The sequence below is a fragment of the Cebus imitator genome, unplaced genomic scaffold (genome assembly GCF_001604975.1).
Source record: "Cebus imitator isolate Cc_AM_T3 unplaced genomic scaffold, Cebus_imitator-1.0 Scaffold282, whole genome shotgun sequence".
NCBI lineage: Eukaryota > Metazoa > Chordata > Mammalia > Primates > Cebidae > Cebus > Cebus imitator.
Window position 1 is genome coordinate 2507908 of NW_016107597.1, and position 23718 is coordinate 2531625.

General features: G+C 35.0%; 1 protein-coding gene across 1 annotated transcript in view; it reads left to right on the plus strand.

The window, feature by feature from the left end:
* Positions 1–23718, plus strand: part of IL1RAPL1 (interleukin 1 receptor accessory protein like 1) — a 1323503-nt gene that overhangs the window by 1287623 nt on the left and 12162 nt on the right. Inside the window, exons 8-9 of the mRNA XM_017501615.2 lie at positions 893–1038; positions 22645–22788. Of these exons, the coding sequence (XP_017357104.1) occupies positions 893–1038; positions 22645–22788 (290 nt within the window). The remainder of the gene's footprint in view (positions 1–892; positions 1039–22644; positions 22789–23718) is intronic.

Genomic DNA, 23718 nt, shown 5'->3' on the forward strand with positions numbered 1-23718 from the left:
TCTATTGAGATCTTCCTTCTGGCAACAAATACACAAGAATATTCTACTCTAGAATGCCCCCATGGGATTCCAGAAGGCCAGATGGACAATTGTCCAATATGTACTGAAATATTTATCTGCTGTTTTTTGTATTTAAAACTTTACTCTTATATTTTATGCATGGTCTATGAAATGCTAAAATAAAGGAAAGACAATGAACCTCCTAACCTTTAACCCCTCTGGCTTTGGGTGTATTCAAGGAAGTTTCTAGAAAGGTGGTTTACTTTAACTCTGCATTAAAAAATGTTGAACAGAGATGACAGTGAGGTTAGTGAGCATTTCCCATTAATTTTAAATGTTAGAGTTAAATACTTTACCAGAACTTTTAGTCTACAAGTTTATAATTTCACATTTCTTCAAAAACAGGCAATTTGTTAGTATCATGAACATAAGTCAGACTGAAAATTTCAACTAAAATGTCAAAATAGCTCAGAAATTTTCTTTTCTTTCTTTTTTAAAATATTAATCTGACATGTAATTAGACCTTCAGCCTGAGACATTAGAATTTTTATCTCAACTTACATAATATTTCTTCTTAAAGGGAAAGCAATTCATAAACTTTTTCTTCAAGGTCTTTCTCACCTCTTTATTATGACAGCGTGATTGTCCTGCTAAGGGAGATAATTAACTGCAACTTCATTAGCATCTACAAAGACAAGCTTCCTCATTAGAAGTGAAGAAGAAAAGGGCATGATATAATTTAATTAACATAGCATCAATTCCTAGCCAAATTTGAAGCACAGATTTTGTAGGTATTTTTACATCAGATTCAGATTCATCTACATTTCTTTCTTGTTTGTGTATGTGTATGTTTGTGTGGATTTTTGTTTTGTTTTGTTGCTTTATATTTTAGAATTCTTAAGGAGCATCTTGGGGAACAGGAAGTTTCCATCTCATTAATTGTGGACTCAGTGGAAGAAGGTGACTTGGGAAATTACTCCTGTTATGTTGAAAATGGAAATGGGCGTCGACACGCTAGTGTTCTCCTTCATAAACGGGGTGAGTGTAACCTTCTAAGCTTGAGTGATCAACTGAATGTATGATGGGAGAAAAATCATTGGGAACCAAGAAACAAATTAAATTTTGTTTTTCTCCACAAAGTTATCCTAAATAAAAGAATCATATTTGCATTAGAGCCACCAAGGCAAACAGCACAGTGCATGGGCAAGTAATTCATTCTCTAAAATCAAATTTGGATTCCTTGCTCTTCGTTAATATCAACTGTATAACTTAGGGCAAAGCATTTAACTTCCCTAAGCTCTAGTTTTCTGATATATACAATGGGGGAAATAATAGTATCGACTCCTCAGTATGATGTAAGAATAAAATAAGACAAAAATGTGAAGAGCTAGACAGAGCCTATACAAGGAAAGTTGTCGAATGCTATTTATTATTATTAGAAATAGATATTAGGGGCCACGCGCAGTGGCTTATGCCTGTAATCCCAGCACTTTGGGAGGCCAAAGCAGGTAGATCACTTGGGGTTAGGAGTTCAAGACCAGCCTGGCCAACATTCCAACATTGTGGCCGGTATTCTCTAGTAAAAATACAAATATTAGCCGGTGGTAATGGTGTGAGCCTATAATCCCAGCTACTAGGGAGGCTGAGGCAGGATAATCACTTGAGTCTGGGAGGTGGAGGTTACAGTGAGCTGAGATTGCACCACTGCACTCCAGTCTGGGTGACAGAGTGAGACCCTGTTTCAAAAAAAACCCAAAAAAAAACAAAAAAAGAAAAGAAATAGATACTAGGTTCTTAAAAATAATAATAATAAAAAAAACCTAAATGGTTTTAAGTCAAAGATTGTGTTTCTTAGTGGAAGTTTGCTCCTTTAGTACAAGAACTGTCTGGTGAATTCCCCACTGCAATATTTTTTGGCATGTTGTTTCTGCCTCAGATAACTTTTATATGTGTAACATCCTCCCATGATGAATAATAATGCATTTTTAAGTAAGATAGGTTGTGGGTGAGTTTAATATCTGGGGCCTCTATAGAACCCCATCACCTTTTGGATAGGGTTAAATGCATTTAGATGTATATTGAATTGTTTAAAATAAGAGACAACTGTAAAATGTGAGCCATACCTGTTAGTAAAATTATTTATGTGTATTACAAGAGAAAACCATATTTTTCTACATTATGCTAAGTTAAAACTTTCTACTCTGTGGAACAAGCTCACTTGATGTTCACTTACTCAGCAAATTTACAACGATTTTAATTTCAAAGCCCATGTTTAATCCTAGACTCTTTGAGGTTTGAAAAGAAAGAGAACATTGAAGGCTGTTCCCGTACTTTATTGGGCAATAGATTCCCTTTGAATAATATTACTGAATGCTATTAAAATAGACACCTCTGTTGTCAAGGTGACTATGATATTAAAATAGTCTACTTTTTAGGGATGTGAGTCAAGGGGAAAGGTATGCAGCAGATAGCAATATGATTGTTTCTTTCTATAGTTTAGTACATGGCCAATGAAGGAAGGGATTTTAGTAGAAATGTCATACACATACAAGGACAGAAATAGCTTCTCATAGTTAAAAGCAACTTAAGTGTTGTGTAATGGAACTTCTTATCCTACCATATCATCTTCTGAAGTGATCTATCAGCTTATAATGGATCACATTCCCTCTCAAGGAAGCCCATTTTATCTTTGGAAAAATCTGTTAGAAAGCATTTCCATTTCACTGTCTGTCTACCCATTGACCCTAGTTCTGTACTTTTAATGATTCTTCCCCAGGACAGCCCTTCAAATGTTTGATGACAGACACCATGAGCCTCTGGACCTTTACTTCACTAGTTTCAGCCAGCAGTCACCATGAGCTGCTGAACTTTTACTTCACTAGATACAGCCTCTTTAGCTTCTTTTACTCATTCTTCACTTGTATTAGTGAAATACTTTCACCATTCTGGTCACTCCATTGAATGTGCTTTAATTAAAGAGTTTGAATTATTTCTCAAAAATGGAGTTAGGAGAGAGAAGATATAGGGCACATAAAAATGTGTGGACTTGGACAGCATATATTTCCTTTTGGGGCAAGGGGTAATAGTTAAGTAGGAATCGAAGGAGAAGCGGGGGGAAATGAATTGTATCTAAGGATAAAACGATTAAAGCTCTGGTTTTGCAGAGAGGCACACAGCCAAGAAGGGATCAAACAACCTCCAGGCTATTTTTAAGCATATGTAGCTTAAGGTTAAGTTGCCCAAAGCTATGAAACCTTCCATTTCCAGAAAAACTAAATTGAGAATCAAGAAAATTATTTGAAATTTTTTCCAGTAATATTTGATTCCCTAAACGTGAAAAAAAATGTGGTCAATGTTAGAGTATTCTTCAATACTTAAGTCTTTTGGTATGTTTTTCAAATATGCATTTATGCCAACAGAATTTTATTCTTTTTTTTTTTGAGACGGAGTTTCGCTCTTGTTACCCAGGTTGGAGTGCAATGGCGCAATCTCGGCTCACCGCAACCTTCGCCTCCTGGGTTCAAGCAGTTCTCCTGCCTCAGCCTCCCGAGTAGCTGGGACTAGAGGCATGCACCACCATGCCCAGCTAATTTTTGTATTTTTAGTAGAGACGGGGTTTCACCATGTTGACCAGGATGGTCTCGATCTCTTGACCTCTTGATCCACCCACCTCGGCCTCCCAAAGTGCTGGGATTATAGGTGTGAGTCACTGTGCCCGGCCCAGAATTTTATTCTTAAGAAATAAAAGCATTAACAAGCCAAAAGAAAAAAAGTCCTTCCAAGACCTGTACTCCAAAAGTTCCTCTTAAATTGAATGTAGCCTTCCTTCTAAGGGAGCTGCAGCAAATGAGTTATCAATTCACAAAGAAACCAATGGGTGCAATTTCCTGCTCTTGAGGGATTCATGATTATGTGGAATGATCTATCCCCCTCATCTTGGTGGGAAAAAAAGGACTTTCATTCACATATGACATAGCCTGAACTTCACCAGCCCTGCAAGGTTCAGGAGAACAGGACACAGCATGTACGAACTGATAGGTTTAGGACTTTGATCATAGAGTCCCTAAAAAGTCAAATGTCTTTCATGCTAGCAATGATGTAATTATCAGGTGGGTTGCTATATTACTCAGAATACTAAGGCTTAGATAAGGAACTGGGAGGCTTCACTATTAATTATATTTTTCTGCCATTGACTCATAAATTCCTTAACTTACAAGCCTTCAAAGCCTTCCCTTTTAAAACCTCCCTAGAGAGACATGTTCAAACATTTGTTGAATACTGATCTTGTACACCACAAGCTGTCATTGCTTCTGACAGGGAAACCTTCCAGGACATTCCTTTGCCGAAGTTATCTAAGCAATTTTTCCTTCACTGTTACCTTTTGTTCAGTATCATTGACATAATAAAATGATTTCAGGGCCCTCCAATGGATGGTATGGATTCTTTGAAACATTGCTCCCTTGTATCAAATGTGTCTTCCTTAATGCCAAGGGGATACTATAATAAATAATTCAGCTATCTTTGAGCTAGGCTATGTTCTGGGTCAGCCTTTTATCTTCATAAAAGAATCATAATTCCATGAAAGCTTGCTAAAAATCTACCAAGAATTTGACCATAGAAAAACCTTGCTTGAGAATATTCAAAGTTGCCAATTCCTACAGCCAGGAAAGGTACTAGGATCATCAGAATCTCACTGGACATGCAATATAGATATTTCACTTACTATTCAGAGCACTAGAATATGCAGCGAGACAAGGACAGAGAATGAAAGGGCAAGACCCATGTGCCATATTGGTTTATAATTGCCCTGCTCCTTACTCTTCACTCCTGCCAGAGCTTCTATTCAGTCTTCTTTGCTAGTCCCTGGCCTGGCAAGCTTGAGCGTTAGATCCTGACTTCAAAAATAATCAAAGTTAAGCATTGACAAATTAGATACTGAGTTATTTCTTCTTGTTATTGCCCGTACTTGATTGAATTCCATGTCTGAGTCTCTGAATCTTTTCCCCAGATACACTTTCTGATTGCTACTGCCTGTCTCAACATGCACTGAACACTGACATTCAGTTTTCCTCCAAAGCTCTGATCTTTCCTATTCATTCCATTTTTTACATTTTACATTTTTCTGACACAAACGATACTACAGGTAGATACCTAGCAGCTGTGTTCTGACCTCAGGCCTAGACATTCTTGTACCCATCAGGCTGTCTCAGATTCCTTATTCACTCTCTGTGACTTCTGTCTATACTTTTCATTCTGAATGACCTCACAGTGTAGACATGTTTAATATCATCATGGTTAAGGGCATGGACTTAGGAGTAAGGCTGGCTGTGCTCAAAACCCAACTCTGTTCTTACTAGCTGTGCTGTCTGGGGCAAATAGCCTGATCACTTTGAGACTCAAATTTCTCTCCTATAAAATGGGAATAACAATAAGATCTCTCACATAGAGCAGCTGTGAGGATTCAATGAACTCATATGTGTAAATACTTATCACAATGTCTAGCACATACTTAGCACCCCAAAAATGTTAACAAGCTATTACAAGATTTCCTTGCTCTAATTATGTGATACTCTGGGTAATGAAGGATGCAGCAACTGTGTGTTCTATTAAAAACCCCCTCAATTCTAATTCATCTTTCATTAAAATCATCAGCTTTAGCTCCAGCAATTTTGTTCCATCAATTCTAAATTTGACTTTATAATAGATTTACTTTGGTTTGAATGTACTGTCCTAAAGAATAATGTTGATTATTTATTCATGCATTTAATGATGACTAAGAACCTACTATGTGCCTGGTACTGTGCTAGCCAAAGTTACAGGCATGAAAATTAAAAATAAATGAACAGGAAATAAGGACCAATATAATTTGGAATGCCATCAACTGCTTTTTAAATTACACTGATATTAAACATTCCTAATGTATGATTGTGCTTTCCTAGTGAATGTTTCACTTTGTCACATTGGGGATGTTCATTTGCAATCCTGCTCTGAAGGGTTATGTTTACTTATATGGATTACAATAATATGGCAATTCATTAATCAAAAATAAGTTTGGGAACCAGCATAGTATCTATCTGAGAGACTCAGCACTACTTAATAATGATAAACATCTAGGTTTTCTTTATTTCCCATCTAACCCATTTTATTTCTTATGTGTACTCTCTTTATCTCTTCAAAGAATGTAATCAATAGAAATTAGACCTGCTCAATAAACTCCCTAGACCTAAAAATACCTTTAGTAATGTAATTAAGTGCACATGATTTAGGATGCATTGTTTTAAAGCCAAATGAATTTAAACCCAGTGGACTCCTTTAGCCCTTCTTGTAATGAATCACCTTGTAACATGTGCCCCATCCTTGTTAGTATTTGCCTAGTGAATTTGTTTACTGAGAGTTACCGTTAGATCATAGGAAGATGCAAACTTTTTGGGGGGCTGGCCGTTTGACACCTTTGACCATTGATTTCAGAATATGTTAAAGTCAAGCCTCGCTCAGAAATAAAAATATCCTACCTCTCTGTTGGTATGGCAGCATTTCCCTAGAAAGACAAGGACCCATTAAAAGCTGAGTTGATGTCGAGGATACTTTTACTGAGTCTTAGCTTATGAAGTGCCAAAATATTAAGGAATTTTAGTAATGTTGCTGTAGCATCTCTACATAAGAGCCAACAAGTTCGACAAATTCTCTCCTTGGATAAGATTTGACATTTTGTAGTCAAAATTTTCTTCTGTCCTTTAGCATTTTTTTTTTGGCCTCTCTTCTCATTTGTGTAAGACATCTAAATAGTTGACTCCAATGTTGTATTTTTTCTTGTTAACTAATGCCAAAACAAATAACCAAACATTGGAGACTATTATGAATTCCAGTTGCACAAATGGTCCAATATTAATGATTTTGTACTTCTGCACTCACTTCTTTTATTATTATTTATGTTTATTTTTACAGACAAGGTCTCACTCTGTTGCCCAGGCTAGAGTGCAGTGGTGTGATCATGGCTCACTGCAACCTTGAATTCCTGGGCTCAAGCAATCCTCTGGCCTCGGCCTCCCATGTTACTAGGGCTACAGGTGTATGCCACTACACCCAGCTATAAAAAAAAATGTAGAGACAGGGTCTCCCTATATTTCCCAGGCTGGTCTTGAACTCCGGGGCTTAAGTGATCCCTTTGTCTCACTCTCCTAAAGTGGTGGGATTACAGGCATGAGCCACTGCCCAACTCCCTGTGTGCTTCTTAATATGGATATTCCAACAAGGCTATTGATTGCTGCCAAAGTTGCAGACATGACTATTAACCACTTCAGCTGACTATTTCCTTAGACACAGAATATCTTATTTAAATGAGATTAACCCCAAGTTATTTTTTGCCTCAACTGTGAAATGTTTTGAAGGCCTTTTGATCCTAGTTTTTGCTAATCACTTATAATATAGAGGTATGTTATGTAACATTGTTTGGGCTTTTAGCCATTGTCGTCACACAGTTTTCTTCTCTGTGAACAAGAATAACCAAGTAGCATCTTTGTTAGAAAAGAAAAGGACCATTGTCTGCTGATGATTAACTTTTTTCTCAATTAATAAATGACAAGAGGGTGATCCTAGACAAAACCAAAGTCAAGGGCCAAGAATAATTAACTCTTTAGTCTTTAATCATTCCTCTTGATCATTCATGTGAGTCAAAGCTCTTAAATATTTAATTATAAATGGTTATAGTCACTGGAAGTCCTTTTTTGCTTTGCTGAGTTTTACACTTGTTTTCTTAACTGTTAAATTCTTGATACAGATCTTTAACTTGTATTTCTCTCTTATATGATTCAAAGTTCCAAACCCACTTAGTAAATGTGATGAATGGGCTGATTAAATGTATTCTGAGTGATCTAAACCTTGTCTAGAGCAAAGTTTCTCAATCTTGTCACTACTGACATTTTGGGCTGGATAATTCTTTGTTGTTGTGGGGGTTTTCCTGTGCATTGTAGATCATTTAGCAGCATTCCTAGCCTCTGCCCACTAGATGTCAATAGTACCTTCCTCAGTTATGAAAACCAAAAATGTCTCCAGCCATTGCCAGATGTCCCCAGAGGTCAAAATCGCTCCTGGTTGACAACCACTGCTCTATAGTATAGGTATCAAAAACTCGATCCCTTCCTGGAAATGATTTCAACACTCAAGCCGCTCAATGTACCAAAATTCAAAATAGAAGGACAAGTATTTTAATCTTGAAAACCTTCCAAGATTCTACCAAATGTGACTTCAAGGTCAACAGAATGGCTATTCTTATACCTTAGGAACTGACTAAAGTTAGGTTACTTGTGTTTCCATGCTTAGATAGTCAACTAAAAGCCCCTAGACCAGTGCTTCACAAACTTTACAGTATGTACAAATCACCCAGCAACTTTGTTAACAAGCAATTCATTAGTCTAGGGTAGGACTCAAGATTAGAATTTCAATCATGTTCCTTATTGATGCTGCCACTATTGATCTATGGACCACAGCTGGCATACCAAAGTCCTTGCCTAGACAATAGATTTTTCTAATTAACTTGGTAACCTCTAATAGGTAAAGAGAAACTAGTTGTCTTGAACTCACTGTTTCCATGAAAAAGAAATGAAATCTGAGTAGAGCCAGTCAGCAGGACTATTTTTAATTAATTCCCTCATTCTTTTTACATGGTCAACACCTTTGAACCTATTTGAACAGTGATTCATTGCCCTCACACTCTACTCTTAATGAGGTTACTTGCTTCACCTATTCAATGAATCATGCTATGTAACATATTTGCTACTCAGAGAGACGTCTGAGAGAGCATTTTAATCAAGTATTAAAATAATTAACCTCTTAAATGAAGAGACCCCTCACTGGTGGAACCATTTCCTATATATCTCATTTTTCAAAAGGAAATACACTTAGTAATGTCTCAATGACATATATATGGAAATACATATATGTTTTAGCCTATGCAAATAGGTTGAATTTCTATTTTGAACACTTACTTGTATTTAGTTAACTCTCAATTAAGTGTGGTAAGAAAGAAAGAAAGAAGGAAAGAGAAAGAAAGAGAGAGAAAAGAAAGAAAAGAAAAGAAAGAAAGAAAGAAAGAGAGAGAGAGAGAGAGAGAAAGAAAGAAAGAAAGAAAGAAGAAAGAAAGAAAGAAAGAAAGAAAGAAAGAAAGAAAGAAAGAAAGAAAGAAAGAAAGAAAGAAAGAAAGAAAGAAAAGAAAAGAAAAGAAAGACCACAGCAACATAGACTGGTTAAAACCATCTCTACGAGTTCAAACGTTTAATTCATGTTAACAGACATCTGTGTAGCATCTAACAGAGGCTATAAAACAAAAGTATGTTTACAGATGAAGAAACTAAACTAGTTTGTGAATAGTCAACAGTAGACAATGGATTTGAATACTGTGAATTTTTATGTGACTACTGAGTTACCAGTGGCAGCAGTCTACCCAAGTGAGGGCAGGAGGAGTTCATTGGAACTTACATCTATGTATTGAAAAACGATAAACAGGCAGTTTAGAAAAAATAAAAGTTTAAAACATTTGCAGAAAGCTCACAGAAATCATCTAGCACACAGCAACATTCCACTTGTTTGATCAGAGATTCCAAACAAGATAGTATATTCCTAGCCACCAGCTACCAACAACCACTCACTCCTTCTCAGAACCACCTTCATTTTTCATTATTCCTGTGTCAACACAACCTGTTGATTGGCAATGCTTCGTATACTACTCCAAATCTCACTTCATTGCAGGCTGCTTGAAAGAGATAATTTATATAATGCTGTTGTATGAAAAGGCGATAAATCATTTCAATTCAACAAATATGTATTGAATGCCAGCTATGGGTAAAGCACTGGGTTAGGCATCCTTACTAGTTGACTCAACTGCTGCCAGAAGGAAGTCTACCACTATTCTGGAGCATTAAAACAGCATTGTTGGGAAGAGGGAGATAGCTGTGCACTTTTATGGCTGCAAATTCCTGCGTTTGGTAGAGAAATGGCACAACTGGGTCATAAAATGCAAGGTATAACTTTTAATAAGAAGTTCCTGTATGTCAAACTTTGACAACCAGGTCAGTAAAGTGAGAAATTAGACATGACGCATAAAAAAATGCTAACTATTATCTCAGGTCATATAGTAGGAAAAAAAGTGTTGATTTCCAATAAATTACCATGATAACTTGTATTAGATTTTAGTGTTGAGAATTACATTTTCGATCTGTGGGAAATATATTAACTTTTTGTCTCTAATTTTAGGGCACATGTTCTGTTTTTAGCATGTGTTCTATGAAAAATAATATATTGGGAGGCTGATTTGGGTAAATTAAAAGTGGATATTTAAATGCTATAAAAATAGAATTCATTTTTAATTCAAAAAAAAATCCCGTAGTATATTTAGGAAAGCACACAAAGGTCATTTTTAAAACCACCTCCAAATTGTTAACTGAAACAGGATATGAATGAGAATTGACTGAAAAGTGAGAAATTCTGAACTGTGAGGAAAAAATAGAAAGTTAGTTGAGAGTATTTTGTTTTTGACTCTTTGGCTTTGTGTGACCTAGAGCCAGTCTCTTTGTGTCATTGTTCTTTAGTTTTAATATTAGTAATCTAATTGCCCCTGAGCCCCACTGTGGGAATCTTGAAAGAACATATATGATACTGAGTGACTAATAATATATATTAGACCATTTGCCAGATTTTACAGATTCTCTGAGTTGTTAGACATTGTGCCTCATTTTGCCAGTTTTGAAAGTGAAATGTGGTGGTTGCTCTTCCTAGGAATTTTCTTATGGCTTAAGTGTTTGAAAAGTTGACTCAGATCTTTAGATGGCAAGTTCCTGTAACTGCAAAGTAGAAATTACAATTTTTTATGATATGCAACTGCAGTTCAAAGTACTGACTTATAATGGTTGCCAAATTCATGCAAACTAAAGTGGAAGAGGCCATTTTCAAAGCCTGAAAAGATTAAACATAAATTGCCTGACTTAAATCAGTTTAGAATTGTAATTCTACTCTGTTTGTAATATAAAATGAATATGACTTAAAAATTTATTTATACCACGCCACAGTTTCAGGATAATGACTCACAACTTCTTGGGTACATTTCTATTTCTCTCCAAACAAACAAATGTGTCTATAACATTTAAATACCTTAAAGTTGAAAGCAGCGTAAAGAAATACACAAAAGATACCACAATAAAATTCTATTTGGTTAGGCTTCTTGAGTAGACTGCTGCCACTGGCAATTCAGTAGTCACATAAAAATTGGCAGTATTAAAATACATTAAATACATTTTCTTCTTTTGGCTGTTCACATACTAGTTTAGTTTCTTCATTTGTAAAACAATGCAATTAGTCAAAATGAAATTTGAAATTTTTACCTCCTCTAAATTCAGATGATTGATTCCACATTTTATGTGAATATTCATAAACTGTTGCCAAAACTGATTATTATTTATGAAGAGAAAAGCTCCACAGTGTTGTTAAAAAAATTTCTGTTAGACTTGCCTTGCTGAACCAGGCATCTTTAAATGATAATTGCATAAACAGATAGGCAAATAAATAAATAATTAGGCTAAAGTGGTTACCAAGGGAACTCAGCAGAACATAGCTTGCAAACCACATTGGACAAACTCCATTCCAAACTGTCCAGAATAAAAGGCAAAATATAAGCTATTTTGTAGTATTAGTGTTAAAAACCATAGATCAATTGTTAAAGCTACAGAAAACCTAATACATTAGAAAGAGATGTATTAAACAATTTAATGAAGTATTAACAGTGATCTTTAATTTCTTATCATTCTTATGCATTTTTCAAATTCTTTACTAAAAGCATGTTTTATAGAGTCAGAAGAAAAGTGAGAAAAAATAAATCTATTATGGTATAGCTACTGAATATTTTTGAAAATGCTTACAGGAATCCTACCATTACTCCCTGCTATAAAATCAAGTTATTTACACATGTTTCAAGTATATTGAAATCTATTTGCTTGAATATATACTCTTGCTCTTACTTTGTCTATATCATAAAACAACATTTTTGGGAACACCTTTACTTCTACATTATTTTCTCAAGCCACTGATAAATTTCATACAGAGAAAATCAATACAAGGGTGAGATAATAAGGTAGTGCCCTATTCTTTGTGAGAGCCATGTTATTGCTATTTTGGTAAAAGATAATTCATTATTGAGGACAAGCCCTTCATGAATCGCAGTGCAGAGGTCACATGTGAGCCACAGACTTCAAGTTTGTCATGGTTTAAGGAACCATTTACTGTTCCCTTTAGATGTGGCAAATAATGGTAGGGTGTCCTATTGGTAGCTCCCAAAACATGCTCATGTTTTCATAGATTGTAATGGGGGAGAATTTTTTTTTTAAGGTTAATAGAGTCTTGAAAGCACCTATTTACAAAATGAGAAAGAAAGGCAAATCTACCACTATTTTCTTCAGGATGTTTATGAATTCAGAAGTGTTCATAAACATTCGACATAGAGAAGAAATATATTCTTCTGTTATTCCCATTGGGGAAAATGAGCCAGCATATGGTTTTTGCTTTAGTACTCTGTAACTCTGGAATCACCAAGATTTTGAATGAGACTTGTCTGAAGAGATAAACTATTACCAAGAAATTTTGCCACACACATTTTATTCTAATGCTTTCAATAGGTCAGAAATACATTAAACCCCTAAAGAAAGAATATTAAAATAATATAAAATTCTGAAGTTTATTAATGCATCCCATTTGTATATTGCAATACAATCAGTTTATATGTGTGCACAATGTTTTCTAAATGTATTTCTGTCAGTTAAATATACTATAAATCATCATACTATATTTGTTTAGAAGAGTTCAATATTTCTATAGAAAACATGGCTTCTTCCATTGGTTATCTAGGCAGTCCAGATGTTCTGGGGTCTTTGGCAAATCCAAAGCATTCCCAACGGAAGACCAAATTGTTCTAACTGTGACAATATATCCTCTTGAGGAAAATTGCTTTCAGGATAAACACTGAATCGCTTAACAAGGAGTAAAATGGCAATGCCATCTTCACTCTGACAATTTTCTCTCGAGATGTTTTGTAACATTCCATCTGTGCCTGCCTATTTGTATGACACGTTAAGAAGGAAATTTCTAGTAGGGGGAAATCAATACTTTTCTAAGGTATTTTCTTTTAGGCATCAGTGAAGTTTGGCACCTTGATATGCAATAGCCCTGTCTTCTAAGCCGGTCACCTGAAGCCCTTCTTGTTCTTTGTTATAATAGCATCTTCCTTCTTTGTTTGTCTTCTCCCCATCATACTTAATCTTATGAGATCTGAGATAAAGGAAACCCCATCTGAATACTTTGTACATGTATGTGTGTGCAAACACACATAATGGTCTATGTACATCTCACATTATCATCTTTAGATAGAAATATTTCCAACACTGCCTTTATAATCTAAGGGGGAAAGGTTTTCTGCAATAAAGCTCTGTCTGTGTTAGTAACTTCACTGTATACATTTTGAAAATATATGGCAATATCTCCCAAGAGAGAATCATTGTCCTATTCTTCTGATCTAACTTTGCAAAACCTGTTTTAATGGGTTCCATGAATCCTCAAACAAATATTTATTGAAAAAGTACATGCTATTTACTTTGAAAAGAAAAAAAAAAAAAGATAAACAACATATTCCAGCTGAGAAATCAAAGCATGCGATTGCCTACCTTCACCTATCACATCAGACATTCATTTTCCCAGTGCTCCAGACCAAACTACTTGCCCAAATCCTTTGCAGCTACTTCTGCATTGTGTCACTCAGTGTCTGACCCCTGTCTCTAACAGAAACACATACAAATACAGACATCCCAAATGAAATTTCTCATCTGGCTCATGATTATGATACGTATAATGTAGTATTTATTACACTTATATAAAAAGGTCTACACAGTGACACTTAAGTGTTCAGTAAATATCAGCTTTTATTATTTTTTTATTAAATATCTGCTTACATGCCTGACTCTGAAACTAGACATGAGCACCTTTAAGGCAAAAACATATTTCATCCATCGTTTTATCACTAGAACTCAAAAGCACTGTACCTGGCACATAGAAGGCATTTATAAAACAAATAGAAATTGTATGAATTAGTGAGTGAGAAGAGTTGAATAGCAATATCAAAGATGTGAAGCAGCACGTGATTGATTTCCAAACGCCAAGTGAATACAACTTTCTTAGTTATGTAAGTCTATACAAGACTGTATTACCATTAAATTTGTGAATGAAAAATAATTTTTAAATCTATACTATGAAGTTGATCATGTTTCCATATACTAAAAATTTATTCCCAACTTAATGGACTGAATATTAACACTATAATTATACCTTATCAGTTGCTTGAACTTTATGATACATTGACTAGAAAAATAGCTCACAGATACAGTCTTGGAATTTTAGAATAGAAACACATAAAACCTAGCCCTTTATTCAAAATTGGATTTGTTCTTAATCACCTAATCAGTCATTTATTTTAATTGAATACCTTTAATGTGTCACATAGTTAGCAAGGTATTTGGGATAATTCGTGAAAGATATAGACAAAATAGACAAAGTAAAAAAAAAAGAAGACAACAAAAAACTTGTCCTGATGGAATTTAAATCCCAGTGGAAGACAAATAATAAACAATAATATACTTATCGAGAAGCAAATGAAATGTTATGCTGTATAGTGGTGAATATTATTTAAAAAATAAAGAGAAGTGGATGCAAGATGCAGCCACAAGTTTGTGACTTGGAATGAGTGGTCAGTGTATCCAATTGAGAAGGTGCTGCATGGGCAAAGACTTGAAGAAGCAAAGAGGGAGGCATGTAGAAATCTAGGGGAGATACTCTCCAGTCAGAGGGAAGCCAGAGCAAAGATCCTAACATAAAACCATTGTTTATAATGTAAAACAATAAAACTAATTCTGATATAATTCAATATAGTAAGTTACAAAAAAGGAACAGGAAATACATGTTCTAAAGAGGAAAAAAAAATCACTTTTAGTTGGAAAAGTTACATTAGAAGTGCACATCCTAACCTTTCCTTGCAGGATTGGTTGGGTTTTGGTAAATGGAGAAGTTCTGGTTTGGAACAACTACAACAACAAAAAAAACCTCACATCAAATTTAATTTACATTGGAAGGATGATTATGGCTAAAGGTCAGTTAGCCGTTTCAATTAAAAGAATGAGGAAATTTAAATACCCATATAAGGGGTTTGTTCCATGGGCAATGTAAATCAGACTTTGTTCCACGGGCAATGTAAATCAGCTAACAGATCCTGCAGAAAAGTCCAGGGTGAAGACATATTCTGGAAAGATGAAATTGAAGGCTTTGTGCAGATTAGCGTGCAATAACTGTAAATAACAGAATTTTAATACAAGGGTAATCAACCCGAAATACGCTCTATTTACAATAGCACTTGCAATTATTATCTTACAATTTGACCTTTTATTTAACTTTTTATTTTGGAATGCAAACTGCAGATATTACAGAAAATTATAAGAACTTTATAATAAATTTTCATATCTCTTCTCCACCTAGATTCACGAATTAATAACATTTGCCACATTTACCTTATCTGTCTTCCTACATATAGGTAGGTAAAAAGAGCTGCACTACATGTACACAGACACAATGTATTATTGCTAAATGACATGAGGGCAAATTGTAGACATTGTAACTAAATTCTTCAATGTGAATCTCCTAAAAACAAGAATTTTTTGTATAACCAAAATATATTTGTCAAATTCAGGAAAATTCAAAATTATAAAATGCCATTGCCTATGATATAGTCTACATTCGAATTTCAAAAATTGTCCCAGTATATACCCTTTACACCATATTTACCATCCAGGATAATGCACTGCATTTAATTTCTGATTTAGTCTCCTTTATTCTGGTATGATTCCTCAGCTTTTCTTTGTCTTTCATAACATTGACATTTTTGAAGAGTAGAAGCTAAATGGTTTATTTGTTATAGTTGTCCCTCAGTTTGGGTTTGCCTGGCATTTCCTTATTTTTTTTTTTTTTGATGTTTGTGTGTTTCTGGCTATTATACTACATAAATGATATTGTGCCCTCTTATTGCAGTATACTGCGGGGGGGGGGTGCAGATAATGTCAATTTGTGACATTATTGGTGATGTTAAATTTGGTCACTTCCTTAAGATGATGTCCGTTTTCTCCCAGTGGGGAGGTACTATGAGATGGTGTAAATATCCTGCCTCACCAAATTTTCAACCAATAATTTTAACATCTGTTGATAATTTTTGCCTAAATCAATTATTATGATGGCTGAAAAATGGTAATTTCTAACTATATCATTCCTTTCATATTTACCAGTTGACAGTCTGCTCTTAGGTAGAGCTTTCCCTTCTTGTTGGTTTATTTGTAACTAATATGAACACATGGATTCCTGCTTTATATGATTACTGCCATTATTAATTTTCATTCCTCTTTTAAAACATACCACCTATGAATATTTCTTAATTCACAGAGAGAAAAACTAGCTTAACACCCTTCTTACCTAGTCGCAAGAGAAAAAAGCACATTCCAAGGGTAGGCTCTAGCACAATGTAAAGAGAATGTTACATTTTTTCTTCTAGCATTTTATTTTATTTTTCACTTTCAATAGTTCATTAACACATAACAATGAAGTTCCACGGACCTGTGGGATTTCACTTTAACTGGGCTCTCATGATGGATCCTAGCCAACAGCCATAGTTGCATTTTGATTGGCCAGTAAGTAGAAGTTAATTTGGTGCTTTGTCTAAAATCTCTTTCCAAATGGCAAAATATACTACTTTGGAGGTAATCTTTTGTCCAATTGTTTGGTCATACAGATTAAGCTGCTCCATTCAGAGACCATTTTTATTTTTATTATTATAATTTTGAGGGTTTATACCCTGAATTTCCAAAAAGGACTTTTGCAAGATCATAACTGTTATTCTTACATACTAGTTTGTACTTTCCCAAAACAGTTCCTTCTTTTATGTGAATAGCAGCTTGATTTGTTAGTGTGTTACCCCGCCCCACCAAAAATATAACTGCTTTTAAATTGCACTGATGTATTGTAGAATTGAGTTGAATATCTTTGTAGGCTGAGCATAATTATCCTCCTGCCAGGAACAAATGAGTTATACTGCTCCAGAGAAATAAATATGCATATGAATTTATGTGGATGGATAAATTCTTATAAGCTTTAGCTCTTTATAACACAATGAGAGAAAAGAAATGTACTTGGTGAGGCTAATGAAAAAACTGGTATCATTATAGTGTCTGTCATACATTTTCCCCACAAACTTGCATTTTACTGCATATAAATCAGGGAAGAACACTTCAAAAGACTTTGTATAATGAATGAACGAACTTTAGGATAAACTACACAAAAGTAAGCCATCTAAAATCTTCAGTTATACTTCTGGCAAGATTATGTACATCTATAGGCACACATACACACACATACACACACACACACAGATCAAATACAGATATTGACTAAAAAGTGAAGAGTTCAAAAATGCATATGAACTTTTACTTATTTTGTTAAAATCTTTACCTTTTCAAAGATTTCTAGCAGAAAAAGTTTGCAAACAATAACGCCAGGTACAGACCAAGAAAAAAGCATAGTTTCCCATAGTATACAAAGTAATTGCAGCAAGATCAGTGTAAACCAAATGCATTTATTATTTGCAATGTAATTCAATATACTAAGAGATGGCGCACACTTTATTTTAATTAGCTGTTTCTTTTAAGGGGTTGCTTGCTCCCACTGTCTTGATAAGAAAATATTGTAGTCATTGCTCAAAACGCTTGTAGCAAATCTAGTTTTAAATTGAAACAATTTATTCCAAAAGCAGTCTACTACTGCAGCAATAATCAATGTGTTTTCTCTTAGCCTGTGCTGGAGCTTTTCAAGGACTATTGTTAATTGCCTGCAACTAAATGATTGCTGGTGCCCTTAAATGCAACTCTTTGGCACTTGTTCATTTGTTGTATTTAACCAAATGCCAGTTTTCCTTAGGTTTTGCCTAGCAATTTGGCTTTACAATTTTCAATATTCAGTCTCAGTCCCTTAAAAGGGGCAGAGTCTATCATTTTAACAAAATAACACAAAAGCTGAACCGATTTTAAAAGGTCTGCACTTTCTCCTTCTGTCCTCAGATGTTGAATTGTGCTGAAATGGAATCTTTTTACTTTTTAAATGCTGCCACTCCAGGCAACTTGAACTAGAGCTGAAAACAGATCACATTTCAAAGGAAAAATGACATTTGCTGGGGCAACACCATTCACATTGCAATGTAAAGATAAAATACAGCAGTAGGCCCAAATGATTTCTCTTAACTGTGACAGAATTTAATCCTTAGTAATTTTGTATAACCCAATGGATAAGCAGTAATAGGTAGTGCATGTATTAATGAATCCATCTGGCTTGGAGCAAAAGAATACAGAGGTTAAATCTGATGCACTATCTTCTTTGAGAGAGTTTACATATGCTATATAAACCAAGTGACTTACTTAAATGGAAAAAAAATTAACTTGCACACATGTATAATGTGTAGGCATGTATATTACACTCCTGCATAGAAATAATGTAGTAACTGAGGAGCAGGCACTGTGCACCATGGGGAAAGACGCATTTACGTTTTGTTCCTGACCTCTTTATAAGGACATTATAAGAACACCATGCTTCTGCAATGTAATACTACAGAAGTCTCTGGGGAAAAGTCTGAGATGCTCTCAGAATCTCTGGATAAATTAGCTCCTTATAAATTCTGTTTCTTTGGACTTGTTTTTTGGTATTCCTATTATTAGTAAATGACTATCTATGGCCCAGAAGAATTATTCTTGCTTGTTGCTCATTCTCTAAGCATATATAACTTTTCACATGTTTGTGCCCTAAAGGAGTTTTTCATGTGACACAAGACTGTTTCTGTAATGGCAAAGCTGCATCACCCCTGCTCTCTTTTTTTTATTAGATTTTAAACAAAGCTGTTGATTGGCTAAGTAGCATATTCTAAGCAACGTATATCATTTTTGGAATGGCTCATGACATCTAGCAATGGGAGTAACTCATGTTTGGGTAATTACTTTGCTAAAAATAAGAAGGGCTTATTTTCATACAATTTTTCTCTAATTTATATGTATTCAATTTCTCAAAATTAAAAAGTATATAGAGACCAGTATTATAAATACCTTCTGGAGAAAATGAGAGTTCTGTTTATTGGGTTAATCAGATTATGTTTTAGGCAAAGGTTTTTTGTTATTTCCAAAGCTACTTGACTATATATGAGCACTTAGGTCACGCCACATGCCCATGCCCTGTGTAGTACCTCCAGATGCAAAAGATTTGCTTGGGAGCACCATAAAAGAATCACTCTGCCTCAGTACTTATCTACAGCAGAGCAGCTTTCCTGACTCCCAGCTTTCTTCCCATACTTCTTCCTGCATAGGCCTTTGGTTAGAGCTTATGTTTTTCTTTTAAAAAATCAAAATTTTAAAAAATTGAAATATGATTAACATAATATAAAGCATGTAACTCTAAGTGTTTGGCTAAATGACTTCTGACAAATACAAACACTTGTGTATCCACACCAAAACCTATTTCTGTTACCCCAGAAAGTTTCCTCTTGCCCCATTCCAGTAAATTTTCCCTTCACTCATCACCAAAGAATCTATTTTCTGATTTATGTCAATATGGATTATGTTGGTCTGTTCTTGAGCATAACTTCAATAGAATCATACAGTAGTAGTAAGTAGTATTTTGTATCTGACTTCCTTTTCCTAACATAATTTTGTGAGAGTCATGCATGTTTTGTCTATCAGTAGTTTATTACTTTTATTGCTGAGTATATTCTATCGTATGAACATACAATATTTTGTTCAGCATTTCCTGTTAATGGGACATTTAGGTTGTTTCTATTTGTGGCTGCTGTGAATAAATAAGACTACTCTGAGCATTCTCATACAACTCTTCTTGCACATATCTGCTTATATTTCTCTTGGACAACTACCTAGGAGTGGAATTGCTATTGATATAGTAGATTTATATTTAATTTTATTAGAAATTACCCCAAATTTTACAATGTGGTAATATCATTGGGTACTCTCACTAGCAATGTTTAGGAATGGAAGCTAAGTGTTCTTGATTATTTTTCCATTTCTTTTTTTATGCGAGAAATTTTTGAGTGGCAAATTCCAAGTGTTTAATATATTAAATTAGGACATCTTAAAAGAAGCCATTGTCTAAATGCTTATTTCTCACATTATATCCAGTATATTTAAAATTGTATTTTCCTGATGCATAATTCACCCTGTGGGCATAAGTTAGAATTTTACACAGGCTTCTGTGTATGGTGGAGTTTATTATCTTGAGTGAACAAGACCCAATCTATCCCCACAGCATTAGCCACTCACCTTTCTGTTCATATAATAGTGGGAAACCATTATACTGAGGAGCCTTTTGTATTTCATTACTGGTACTTTTGTAGTACTGTCTTGTGTGGTTCTTCCCAATGTTAATCAGATAAGCTGCTGGAGGTATTTTTCGGTGTTTCACACTTCTTACGAATTTACTTAGGCTTGAAAATATTTGATCTCACTTTATTTTTTATTTCTTAAATGCATATAGTTCAATCATTTTAAATAAGATTTTCTTTGATTTCCCATTTAATTTTAATAATTACAGAAAAATACACTTGATTAAACAGTAGTTAATGTTTTTTATTAAACTACAGAATTAGAAATCAAGGGCTAGATAATAGGAAATATGAATGAGGATTTTTTTATTATTTTTGAGATAGAGTCTTGTTCTGTTGCCCAGGCTGGAGTGCAGTGGCTTGATCTCGGCTCACTGCAACCTCTGCCTCCTGGGTTCAAGCGATTCTCCTGCCTCGGCCTACCAAGTAGCTGGGATTACAGGTGCCCACCACCACGCCTAACTGATTTTGTATTTTTAGTAGAGATGGGGTTTCACCATGTTGGCCGGCTGGTCTGAAACTCCTGACCTCAGGTGATCCATCTTCCTTGGCCTCCCAAAGTGCTGGGATTACAGGTGTCAGCCACTGTGCCCGGCCTGAGGATTTTTTTTTTCTGTAATTATTACAGGAAGAGTAACATCACATGCAAACACACACATACACAGTGTTCTTGTGAGAAGATGATGTCCATGCTTTTCAGATTATTTCTCACTCAAACTACACCAGTCCCATCATGATTTCACCCCATTTGTGAGAACTCAGGAGTGATTTTGTAATCTGAGGATACTTGTTACCGGCAAAACCATGGATTATTTTAAAGTCCTCAGTCTAGGCTTACAATGACTGTGTTATGAAATTAGATAGTTTATTGGTGGATTCTGAATTACAGAATGGAGAACAACATTATTTTACAGCTTTAATTTTAGAAATGTTTATATTTAATTGTAATTAAGGAAACTAGTGCTTTTCAAGGTAGTTGTCAACTGCAGGGAATGATGACTACCCATCAGTAACAACATTTGGGCTATGATGATTAAGGACAACACTTAGTTAAAGTGAGTTTCAAAATCTGTGCATGATGGCTTACTATTTAAATAGCAGTATTCTTATTTTTGTTACAATGTCCATGGCTCTAAAGAATGAAAGGATAAAAAAATATTTTACCCCCAAGTTTTCCTAAGTTTTGCTCTAATGTAGATATTGATAGAAAAAGGAGAACTTGTATATAGTGAGTGTCAAGAAAATTACTTTTTATGGATAGAATGTAGTAACATGCCTGGTAAAAGGGAAAGCAGATTAAAATTTAAAGAACTAAATGGCTGAATGAAAATAAAACACCACCAACATATTCATATACTATCCCATCCACTAGGAGGCCTACTTCTTAAAGCCAAAAAGCTTTCAGCCTCCAGCATTATGGTAGACCACCTTGGTACTTCTTAAGCCCCAAAAGCATTCAGCCTGCAAGATTAGGGTAGATCACCTTGGTACCACTCTATTCAGAGAGATATAGCACAGGAGCCATTGCTCCTGGCAGGAGTCAGCAGACAGCATTCATTAGTCTTCCTAACATTCTATGCAACAATCCACAGTGCTCTACTGGAACTGTGCTGTTTGACCCCTCACCTCCCTTTGGCCCCCCTTTGTCACCTCTCAGGTGACAGCTCAAGTGAGAGGGATCAAGATTCGCACTGGGAGAGGGCAAATGTCATCCTGGCTTAAAAACTTCATATCCACAGGAACCAATATTTATTTTATCAACCCCATAAGCATAGCTTCCAGGATCCCTCCAAGGGATATATTTATATAAGAGAGTTATGACACTCTGGTAAACTCAATATTATAGTTTCCAATCAGATGTTTACAATTCTCTTAGTCCAGATGCAAGCTACCAACCAAGGTTCATTTTTACCACAAGCAATGTTGCTTAGCAACTTAGTTATCACATACCACCTTATCTAGTTACCGAGGAAACAAAGCTAGAAAGTTATCAAAAGATCAAATTCTCATGCAAAAAGAAAAGGGGTTGTGTTAACGCATTACCCACATCTGATCTCATCCCGGAAAATGTGAAATCAAATTGAATTTAATTTATGATTTTGGATGTGAATACTATATAATTCCCCATTGTGCTTTATTTTTCTTTCTAGAGCTAATGTACACAGTGGAACTTGCTGGAGGGCTTGGTGCCATCCTCTTGCTGCTTGTATGTTTGGTGACCATCTACAAGTGTTACAAGATAGAAATCATGCTCTTCTACAGGAATCATTTTGGAGCTGAAGAGTTGGATGGAGGTAGGATGTTATCTTTTTTATTGTTCTTTCTAAATGTTCTAATGTGTTTCCTGTCTTTGTTTTATTGAGGGGAAAATATGTTACCTGCATAATCACTGGCAGCAGCTCATATTCTTTCAATGCTCAGTTTGTAAATTTCTCTTTTGTGCAGAAATACATGTGTGATGCTTTAGAGCCAATACTGTAGGTATTTTCCTCTGAAAGTTGTAAAGCAACACCTACCCATTGTAGAACTGTATTCCAAACTACACTTAACAAATTACAAACACTGATTGCAATGCCATCAGTGTTCATTTTCTCTCACCTTGTAATCAAGACTAAAAGGCCAGTTTTAATTTTTCATAGGTAAGGAGCCTCGCTTTAATGGTGTTTTCTAGCCCAGTAGTTTGAAGTGAATCTCAATTTGTTCCTGTTTAGACTGATCAGTTATAATAAACTGTACTGTTTTTTAAATTCATCAAGCAGTCTTCAATCTTGTTTATTTAGCTATATTTAAGTAGGCTAATTTTTATTCCTAGTGTAGACCAACAGAAAAATGCACAAGCACACTGATTTCATAATAATGCATGTAATATTTTTACTCTAAGTGAAAAAATAAATATTGTTTTGTGGAAATCATAATTAGTATTTGCTTCTGATCATCAATGAATATGTATACAATCTAAGAGGAATTTGGAGTCCTTAAAATTGAGCTCCCTAAACTGCACATTAGACTTTGTTTATTTTCCTTTTTGCTCATTTTTCAAAAACATAAGATAAAGCAGCAATATGGGAAGCATATGCAAACTGACAATGAATAGTACAGATGACAAAGGTTTCTTCACCATTTTTTTGGTTTATTTTTGAGGTGGAGTTTCACTCTTGTTGCCCAAGCTGGAGTGCAATGGTGCAATCTCAGCTCACTGCAATCTGTGTCTCCCAGGTTCAAGC